The sequence below is a fragment of the Babylonia areolata genome, chromosome 28 (assembly GCF_041734735.1).
Source record: "Babylonia areolata isolate BAREFJ2019XMU chromosome 28, ASM4173473v1, whole genome shotgun sequence".
NCBI lineage: Eukaryota > Metazoa > Mollusca > Gastropoda > Neogastropoda > Buccinidae > Babylonia > Babylonia areolata.
Genome location: NC_134903.1, coordinates 1,355,328 through 1,367,318, shown reverse-complemented (window position 1 = coordinate 1,367,318; position 11,991 = coordinate 1,355,328). Strand labels below are relative to the sequence as shown.

At 44.3% G+C, this 11,991-nt stretch overlaps 1 protein-coding gene across 2 annotated transcripts in view; it reads left to right on the top strand.

The window, feature by feature from the left end:
• Window positions 1–224: 224 nt before the first annotated feature.
• LOC143301968 (uncharacterized) overlaps window positions 225–11,991 on the top strand; it is a 68,244-nt gene continuing 56,477 nt past the window's right edge. The window contains exons 1-3 of one of the 2 annotated variants that reach the window (XM_076616447.1): window positions 225–1,014; window positions 9,179–9,435; window positions 11,671–11,878. In XM_076616447.1, coding sequence (XP_076472562.1) covers window positions 876–1,014; window positions 9,179–9,435; window positions 11,671–11,878 — 604 coding nt within the window. In that variant the 5' untranslated portion in view covers window positions 225–875. The remainder of the gene's footprint in view (window positions 1,015–9,178; window positions 9,436–11,670; window positions 11,879–11,991) is intronic. The other variant, XM_076616446.1, reaches the window with a different exon arrangement.

Genomic DNA, 11,991 nt, shown 5'->3' with positions numbered 1-11,991 from the left:
CACACACACACACAAGCACGTATGCATACTAATACACTGATGCACTGACTCTGGGCATACACACTGAGACTGGCACACACGCGCGCGCACGCACGCACACACACACACACACACACACACACTTAAAGTGGAAGACGTTAAACTGAAGACTACACACACACACACACACACACACACACACACACACTCGACAGCTCGCTCTGCATGCAAGCCCAGATCAGGTCAGTCAGTTTCGTCAGCTTTCTGGACGGGAGACCAACATGCATATAAAGCACCACCGATAGTTCGCCGGCGGCCAGTGAGTGTGGAATCGAGTCGGTTAATCCGTTCGTCAGAATACCGTGACCAAGTCGACAGCGAAGCACACTGCTCTGGCTTTCACTGGGCATGCTGTGTTGTTCAGCTGGTTTCGTTTTACTGACTGGAAGCATATACCGGCTGTCGGACTGAGATACACTGACACAATCAATAATCATACTTCAAACTTGGTTTGATTTTTTTTCTTTTCTTTTTTTAAAATTTAGTTATATATTTTTTAAAGGATTGATATCCTGACAAACTGTGCCATTGAAAGTGCCTGTGTTACAAGTGCAGGGAAGTTCGACTGAGTGTTGTTGGAAACTGGAACGTTTGTGTGTGATTCGTGGAGGCAGTGGTTTAACACGTACGTACGCGAACTTCAAACTTCATTTCCAATTTCATCTGACATCGGTGCCGCTATTAAGGTTCCTGCGCTTTACTGACTTTTTAGTTTCAACGAGTTCAGTTTCAGTTTGTTGTAAGAAACGAAGTCACACTGACGTACGAATATTGAACACAGTTGCTTCTATTAATAGCAACTTACTCTTTTTCTTCTTTCACAACACGAAGCAACCATGGGAGACACATTTTCGGGAAATCCCAATGACCCCTCAACTTCCCATGAGCCTCTTCCTGCTTCGCTTCCGGTGAACATCGTATTTGAGCGTTTGTCGTCTGCTGGTGAAACCAAAAGCCCCGACAGCGAAAATGCAGGTCGGTTTGTCTTTGTTTGTATTAGTACGTAGTGGCAAAGGGTTCTTTATATCTATATATGCGATTCATCTGGCCTGTCGGCCCATATCAAATAAGTTACAATTGAACGCGGACAAAACAATTTGAAGATTTGAAACTGAAGCAATGATCATTGGAACTAAACAAAAACTCTTCCATTACAACTGACACAATCAAACTTGGCAGTACATCCATCCCTCTTTCCAGTTCAGTCAGGTACCTCGGCGTTGTCCTTGACAACACACTGTCCATGCAAAAATTTATCAATCAGACATGTCAATCCTGCTACTGTCAACTGCGGCGCATCAGTTCCATCCTGAAATATCTGTCCATTGACGCAACATCTAGACTTGTCGTTTCTCTCATTCTCTCTTGACTACTGTAACTCTCTATTGTCTGGTTTGCCTGCTTCATCCATTCAGTTCCTTCAGCGCATACAAAACTCTGCTGCCCGACTCGTCCTCAGAAAGAAAAGATGTGAGCACATCACTCCTCTTTTGCAACATCTCCACTGGCTCCCTGTCTCACACCGAATAAAGTACAAGATCAGCACTCTGTGCCACAAATGTATTCACAAATCAGCCCCTTCCTATCTCTGTGGTTGCCTTCACCTCTACACTCCATCTCACTCACTACGATCAGCTTCGGATCCACTCCATTTACGCATACCCAGATTCAAACTCTCGACTGTTGGCCGCCGTTCTTTCTCTGTCTCTGGACCTTGCAATTGGAATGAACTTCCTTTTTCGCTTTGTCAAGTCTCCACACTCAGCTCTTACAAGTCTGGCCTTAAAACCCACCTCTTCCCAAAATAGCATCCCTTCCCTGCCTCTTCCTTGTCTTTAGTTTCTCCAGTTTTAGAGTTGCGTGAGAATGACTGGTGCGAAAGCACTTAGATTTGTCTATGCACAAGATTCAGCACTATATAAGTACCATTATTATTGTTATTACTATTATTATTATTATATCATATGTTATTTCTTATAGGTTCAAATATTTAAAACCCCAAATTGATGATTGCCTCTGCAAAAATGGTTTCAATCAATGTCTGATATCAACACACAACACACACGCTCGCTTGTATGCATGCGTACGCACACACACGTGCACACATGCATGCATTAACGAACACCCACCCACACACGCTTACACACATGCACCCCGTGCCCCCCCCACCCCCCCACCCCGTTACTTTTTAGCCACTGTGATGTGAGATAGTCTGAAATATGTATTTTAGCAAATGTGATGTGAGACTATGTCTATTTATTTATTCTGTTCTGTTTTATTTTATTTCATTTTTATTCTATTTTATCCTTTATACATATTTTTATGTCACTTAGACTTAAATTTGTATATCTTATTGTAAAGCTGGGTGAGCCCCATTTGAGATGGGGGTGCGGCGCTATACTAAAGCCTGAATATTATTATTATTATTACAATGGACACATTGCACAATGGACACACACCAACATGGAATGCTCAAGGTATGGATGGATCATTGTCATGATTATCATCATATTTGTCATGCTAGGAACTATTTCAACTGAATCTTTAAAATCTTGTATTTGTGTGTGTGTGGCTTCAGGTTTGTCTGGATTCAGTTTATGAACATACGTGTCCAATATCAAAAGTAAAATCGAAACAAACAACTAAACAAACAAAGAAAATGTTGTGTTTGCATTGTTGTTGGTGATGATGGTTCATTGTAGCGAGTTGTGTCAACAATCACAACTATTGTGTTCTGTCCAGCATGCACAGTTATCTATGGACAGTAGCCATGACATGCTGTGCCTTCTGTCCAGCATGCACAGTTATCTATGGACAGCAGCCATGACATGCTGTGCCTTCTGTCCAGCATGCACAGTTATCTATGGACAGCAGCCATGACATGCTGTGCCTTCTGTCCAGCATGCACAGTTATCTATGGACAGCAGCCATGACATACTGTGCCTTCTGTCCAGCATGCACAGTTATCTATGGACAGCAGCCATGCACATGTTGTGCCTTCAGACATACATCAGGAAACGCACTGTGATAAAGCAGAGAGGACAATAATTGTTGTGTTGAAATCCGTCTTCCTGGTAGACCGTTGAATGAGCCTGCGTGTTTCCTGTGGTGTGACAGGCAGCTGGGATATGGTTGTGCAAGCGGAAATGGGTGGTAGATTTCTGGCTGAGATTTGCCACTTTTCGGTTATGCGCTTGTGTTTGTCTAAGTGACAATAGGTGGTGTGTGTGTGTGTGTGTGTGCGTGTGTGTGTGTGTGAGAGAGAGAGAGAGAGACAGAGACTTGAATTGGGTTTGTACCCCTTCATAAATCACTACTAAGCTCTTTCACTCAGCTCTTTCAAGTCTGGCCTTAAAACCCACCTCTTCCCAAAATAGCCTCCCTTCCCTGCCTCTTCCTTGTTTTTAGTTTTTTTCAGTTTTACAGTTATGCGTGCGTGAGAATGACTGGTGCGAAAGCGCTTTGATTTGTTTATGCACAAGATTCAGCGCTATATAAATACCATTATTATTATTATTAAATGAGCGGGCAGAGAGCACTGATGCACATGCCCTGATGTGGCTCTCTGTCTTATCTTTCTTTTTGTCTCTCTCACACACACACACACACACACACACACACACACACACACACACACACACACACACACACACCCTCACGTACCCACCCCACCCCACACACACAGATACACACACACACACACACACACACACACACTCACGTACCCACCCCACCCCACACACACAGATACACACACACACACACACACACACACACACACACACACACACACATACGCAGGGACTGGAGAGACAAAGTGTAGAGGTCCCACATGCTTGCTGCCTGTGTTCAGTTCCATCAGTTTTGGTGGCATTGCTTACAGATTTAATGTAAGTTAGATGGGCATGCACAAGATGCAAGATGACTGAAACTCTCCAGCAATCTGTTGTAACCTGCATTATTTGGTATCTCCTTAATCTTATTGTTGTTGTTTTTGTTATTATTGTTATTATTACTATTCTATTATTATTCTATTATTTATATGTTGTTTTGTTGTTGTTGTTGTTGTTGTTATTATTGTTATTATTAAATAATTATTGTTATCATCATTATTAATTATTATTGTACTAGTTTTCCCCCCACTTGTATTGCTATTGTTATTGCTGTTTGCTGTGGACCAAGTGAGTGTTGTGTGCAGGATACCCCGCAGGTGCAGCAGATGTTTTTTTTACCATGAAGTTTGTTGCCTTTAAAGAAGAAAAAGTGCATGTCTGTTTAGTGTTCACAACAGCACAACATTACATAATTATATTAGTAGTGCAGATATTGAGGTGTATGTGTGTATCAAATGCCAAACAACTGTGTAATTGTTGTAATTGTAGCAAGCTCATCATCATCTGTTGTGTTTGTATGTATGTAACATTAATGTCATGTGTGTTGTAGAACAGTATGAATTTTGTAAAATGTCAATAGCTGTTTTCTGCAAAGAGTGCTGTATAGCTATCATTATTATATTACGGTTCAATGCTGGGTTTAGATCCGAGACTGACATAAGCTTACTGCTGGGCCAACAGCAGAGTGAGAGGTGTATGATCAGTGCAGTGGGAATTCACTTACAACCTAGTCTTTTATGAAGGACTCTGACTCACAAGCTAGGATGCAAGACTGATATTGGACTGGCTCTTAGTGCTGCAGCCTTGGGGGCTGGTTGTCCTTTGGGGACCACCCCCAACACCAGCTTTTGTAAAGCCCTCTTGGCTGAGAGAGTGGGGCAACACGCTCTCTTCTATAATAAAATTTCAGCCAAGATAATCGAGATAACGGTTGCCCCCTCTGCTGTTCTGGCGGTCAGAGTGAGACATGACTGACCTGTCTGTCATACAGTCATCATTTCACTGCAGACACCACTGACCTGTCATACAGTCATCATTTCACTGCAGACATGACTGACCTGTCTGTCATACAGTCATCATTTCACTGCAGACATGACTGACCTGACTGTCATACAGTCATCATTTCACTGCAGACATGACTGACCTGACTGTCATACAGTCATCATTTCACTGCAGACATGACTGACCTGACTGTCATACAGTCATCATTTCACTGCAGACATGACTGACTTGACTGTCATACAGTCATCATTTCACTGCAGACATGACTGACCTGACTGTCATACAGTCATCATTTCACTGCAGACACGACTGACTTGACTGTCATACAGTCATCATTTCACTGCAGACACGACTGACCTGTCATACAGTCATCATTTCACTGCAGACACGACTGACCTGTCATACAGTCATCATTTCACTGCAGACACGACTGACTTAACTGTCATACAGTCATCATTTCACTGCAGACATGACTGACCTGACTGTCATACAGTCATCATTTCACTGCAGACACGACTGACTTAACTGTCATACAGTCATCATTTCACTGCAGACACGACTGACTTAACTGTCATACAGTCATCATTTCACTGCAGACATGACTGACTTGACTGTCATACAGTCATCATTTCACTGCAGACATGACTGACTTGACTGTCATACAGTCATCATTTCACTGCAGACACCACTGACCTGACTGTCATACAGTCATCATTTCACTGCAGACACCACTGACCTGACTGTCATACAGTCATCATTTCACTGCAGACACCACTGACCTGACTGTCATACAGTCATCATTTCACTGTAGACACCACTGACTTGACTGTCATACAGTCATCATTTCACTGTAGACACCACTGACTTGACTGTCATACAGTCATCATTTCACTGTAGACACCACTGACTTAACTGTCATACAGTCATCATTTCACTGCAGACACCACTGACCTGACTGTCATACAGTCATCATTTCACTGCAGACATGACTGACTTAACTGTCATACAGTCATCATTTCACTGCAGACATGACTGACTTGACTGTCATACAGTCATCATTTCACTGTAGACACGACTGACTTAACTGTCATACGGTCATCATTTCACTGCAGACACCACTGACCTGACTGTCATACAGTCATCATTTCACTGCAGACACCACTGACTTAACTGTCATACAGTCATCATTTCACTGCAGACATGACTGACCTGACTGTCATACAGTCATCATTTCACTGCAGACACCACTGACCTGACTGTCATACAGTCATCATTTCACTGTAGACACGACTGACTTGACTGTCATACAGTCATCATTTCACTGTAGACACCACTGACTTGACTGTCATACAGTCATCATTTCACTGTAGACACCACTGACTTAACTGTCATACAGTCATCATTTCACTGCAGACACCACTGACCTGACTGTCATACAGTCATCATTTCACTGCAGACATGACTGACTTAACTGTCATACATTCATCATTTCACTGCAGACATGACTGACTTGACTGTCATACAGTCATCATTTCACTGTAGACACGACTGACTTAACTGTCATACAGTCATCATTTCACTGTAGACACCACTGACTTAACTGTCATACAGTCATCATTTCACTGCAGACACCACTGACCTGACTGTCATACAGTCATCATTTCACTGCAGACACCACTGACTTAACTGTCATACAGTCATCATTTCACTGCAGACATGACTGACTTGACTGTCATACAGTCATCATTTCACTGCAGACACGACTGACTTAACTGTCATACAGTCATCATTTCACTGCAGACATGACTGACTTGACTGTCATACAGTCATCATTTCACTGCAGACATGACTGACTTAACTGTCATACAGTCATCATTTCACTGTAGACACGACTGACTTAACTGTCATACAGTCATCATTTCACTGCAGACACCACTGACCTGACTGTCATACAGTCATCATTTCACTGCAGACACCACTGACTTAACTGTCATACAGTCATCATTTCACTGCAGACATGACTGACTTGACTGTCATACAGTCATCATTTCACTGCAGACACGACTGACTTAACTGTCATACAGTCATCATTTCACTGTAGACTCGACTGACTTAACTGTCATACAGTCATCATTTCACTGCAGACACCACTGACCTGACTGTCATACAGTCATCATTTCACTGCAGACATGACTGACTTAACTGTCATACAGTCATCATTTCACTGTAGACACGACTGACTTAACTGTCATACAGTCATCATTTCACTGCAGACACCACTGACCTGACTGTCATACAGTCATCATTTCACTGCAGACACCACTGACTTAACTGTCATACAGTCATCATTTCACTGCAGACATGACTGACTTGACTGTCATACAGTCATCATTTCACTGCAGACACGACTGACTTAACTGTCATACAGTCATCATTTCACTGTAGACTCGACTGACTTAACTGTCATACAGTCATCATTTCACTGCAGACACCACTGACCTGACTGTCATACAGTCATCATTTCACTGCAGACACCACTGACTTAACTGTCATACAGTCATCATTTCACTGCAGACATGACTGACTTGACTGTCATACAGTCATCATTTCACTGCAGACATGACTGACTTGACTGTCATACAGTCATCATTTCACTGCAGACACCACTGACCTGACTGTCATACAGTCATCATTTCACTGCAGACACGACTGACTTAACTCATACAGTCATCATTTCACTGCAGACACGACTGACTTAACTGTCATACAGTCATCATTTCACTGCAGACACCACTGACTTAACTGTCATACAGTCATCATTTCACTGCAGACACGACTGACTTAACTGTCATACAGTCGTCGTTTCACTGCAGACACCACTGACTTAACTGTCATACAGTCATCATTTCACTGCAGACATGACTGACTTAACTGTCATACAGTCATCATTTCACTGCAGACATGACTGACTTGACTGTCATACAGTCATCATTTCACTGCAGACACGACTGACTTAACTGTCATACAGTCATCATTTCACTGCAGACACGACTGACCTGACTGTCATACAGTCATCATTTCACTGCAGACATGACTGACCTGTCATACAGTCATCATTTCACTGCAGACATGACTGACTTAACTCATACAGTCATCATTTCACTGCAGACACCACTGACCTGACTGTCATACAGTCATCATTTCACTGCAGACACGACTGACTTAACTCATACAGTCATCATTTCACTGCAGACACGACTGACTTAACTGCCATACAGTCATCATTTCACTACAGACACCACTGACCTGCCATACAGTCATCATTTCACTACAGACACCACTGACGTGACTGTCATACAGTCATCGTTTCACTGCAGACACGACTGACCCGTCATACAGTCATCATTTCACTACAGACACCACTGACCTGTCATACAGTCATCATTTCACTACAGACACCACTGACCTGTCATACAGTCATCATTTCACTGCAGACACCACTGACCTGTCATACAGTCATCATTTCACTGCAGACATGACTGACTTAACTGTCATACAGTCATCATTTCACTGCAGACACCACTGACTGACCTGTCATACAGTCATCATTTCACTGCAGACACGACTGAATTAACTGTCATACAGTCATCATTTCACTGCAGACATGACTGACTTAACTGTCATACAGTCATCATTTCACTGCAGACACCACTGACCTGACTGTCATACAGTCATCATTTCACTGCAGACACCACTGACTTAACTGTCATACAGTCGTCGTTTCACTGCAGACATGACTGACCTGTCATACAGTCATCATTTCACTGCAGACATGACTGACTTAACTGTCATACAGTCATCATTTCACTGCAGACACCACTGACTTAACTGTCATACAGTCGTCGTTTCACTGCAGACATGACTGACCTGACTGTCATACAGTCATCATTTCACTGCAGACACCACTGACCTGTCATACAGTCATCATTTCACTGCAGACACCACTGACCTGTCATACAGTCATCGTTTCACTGCAGACACCACTGACCTGTCATACAGTCATCATTTCACTGCAGACATGACTGACTTAACTGTCATACAGTCATCATTTCACTGCAGACACCACTGACTTAACTGTCATACAGTCGTCGTTTCACTGCAGACATGACTGACCTGACTGTCATACAGTCATCATTTCACTGCAGACACGACTGACCTGTCATACAGTCATCGTTTCACTGCAGACACGCAAGCGAGAGAGCCGGAAGATGAGGAGAGCCACAACCCCACACAAGACGAGGACGTTGCTCAGGAGAAGGACTCGGCACCAGAGACCGATGAACTGTCACAGGACGGCTCCCACGGTGTGGAGCAGCTCATGCGAGTGGCTGTGCAGGTTCCGCGCGAGTTCCATCACATCCTGAAGTCTGGCAACGGTCGCTGCCATGTCATCATGGTTGCCGACAAGAGCGGATCCATGGCGGGTAACCCCTGGAAACAGGTGGGTTTTTTTACCAGTGTCTGCAGTGTGCATGTGATTGGTGTGATGTACAGGAGGCGCCGTGGCACAATGGATTAGTTATTTGGACTTCCTGATTCAGTGTTCACCGGTAGATCACGGTTCGAGGCCTTCTTTCAGCACAGTGTAGTGCTCTTGAGGAAAGGCACTTTACTCTGATTCTCCGCTCTCCATCTACTGAGGTGTGAATGGGGGATACTGGACTTCTGTTGGGGAAGGTTTAAATGGGGGATGGAGAGGATTGGGTCCACTTGTCTTCCTGTGCTCAGCCCTGGACACAGTGGATATGAATTCACTGCCTTCCTATGCTGAGCCCTAGACACTGTGGATACGAATTCACTGCCTTCCTATGCTGAGCCCTAGACACAGTGGATATGAATTCACTGCCCTCCTGTGCTGAGCCCTAGACACATTGGATATGAATTCACTGCCTTCCTGTGCTGAGCCCTAGACACAGTGGATATGAATTCACTGCCTTCCTATGCTGAGCCCTAGACACATTGGATATGAATTCACTGCCTTCCTATGCTGAGCCCTAGACACATTGGATATGAATTCACTGCCTTCCTATGCTGAGCCCTAGACACATTGGATATGAATTCACTGCCTTCCTGTGCTGAGCCCTAGACACTGGATATGAATTCACTGCCTTCCTATGCTGAGCCCTAGATACTGGATATGAATTCACTGCCTTCCTATGCTGAGCCCTAGACACAGTGGATACAAATTCACTGCCTTCCTGTGCTGAGCCCTAGACACTGGATATGAATTCACTGCCTTCCTATGCTGAGCCCTAGACACAGTGGATATGAATTCACTGCCTTCCTGTGCTGAGCCCTAGACACATTGGATATGAATTCACTGCCTTCCTATGCTGAGCCCTAGACACATTGGATATGAATTCACTGCCTTCCTGTGCTGAGCCCTAGACACATTGGATATGAATTCACTGCCTTCCTGTGCTGAGCCCTAGACACTGGATATGAATTCACTGCCTTCCTATGCTGAGCCCTAGATACTGGATATGAATTCACTGCCTTCCTATGCTGAGCCCTAGACACAGTGGATACAAATTCACTGCCTTCCTGTGCTGAGCCCTAGACACTGGATATGAATTCACTGCCTTCCTATGCTGAGCCCTAGACACAGTGGATATGAATTCACTGCCTTCCTGTGCTGAGCCCTAGACACATTGGATATGAATTCACTGCCTTCCTGTGCTGAGCCCTAGACACTGGATATGAATTCACTGCCTTCCTATACTGAGCCCTAGACACTGGATATGAATTCACTGCTCCGGTGGCCACAGAGAGTGACATATGTCCTTTGATGATATTTTGATATGTGACTGCATAACTCTACTTGTACTCGAAACCATAAAACATATTTATATCTATCTATCTATCTGTCTATCAATCTATCTATCTGTCTGTCTGTCTATCTATCTATCTATCTGTCTCTGTCTGTCTGTCTGTCAGAGGATAACAATCTCATTGCCATGGGTTCTTTTACAGTGCGCCAGGTGCGTGCTGCTACACAGGACCATGTTTTATCCTCTCATCCGAATGACTAGACGCCCAGTCAACCTTGGGAAAAAGGGCGAGAGTGGGATTCAAACCCGGACTCTCACCGACTGTACTGGTTGATGAGCATCATAACTCACCAAGCCCAGCGCCCAAACGGTGCCCTGGCATCACAATTCATCTCATTAAAACAGTTTGCATGTTTCTACAACAAAAGGCATAGAGTGCAAAGAACGGGAACCAAACCTGGGCCAGGGCCCTGCGTCCACAGTGAGTTATCCTTCTTCTTTCTCTTCTTTGTTCATGGGCTGCGACTCCCACTCGTATGTTCGCTTGTGGGCTTATATGTGTATGACCTTTTTTACCCCGCCATGTAGGCAGCCATACTCTGTTTTCAGGGGTGTGCATGCTGGGTATGTTCTTGTTTCCATAACCCACCAAACGCTGACATGGATTACAGGATCTTTAACGTGTGTGTTTTATCTTCTGCTTGCTGTATATACACGAAGGGGGTTCAGACACAAACAGGTCTGCGCATATGTTGACCTGGGAGATCAGAAAAATATCTCCACCCTTTACCCACCATGCGCTGTTACTGAGATTCGAACCCGGGACCCTCAGACTAAAAGTCCAACGCTTTAACCACTTGACTGGCTATTGCGCCTGTCAGTGAGGTGACCATTTCTGCCCCCAGGTGCAAGGCGCGCTTGTGGACATCGTGTCGACCAGCCTGCAGAGAGAGGGGGTCATGGTGGACCTTGTGACGTACAGTGACTCTGCCTCGCATGTCTGCTTCACTGCCAAAAACTATGCGGCGGTGATCAACGCTCAGGTGGCCATGAACACTACCAGCTTTGTGGCTGCCATGGATACTGTGGACAACGTCATGAGGAAGAGGAAGGGTGGGTTTTTTGTTTGTGTGGATCGAAGCTGGAGAGGCTGATGTGTTTGTGTGTGTGTGTGTGTGTGTGTGTGTGTGTGTTGTGTGTGTGTGTGTGTGTTGTATGTGTGTGTG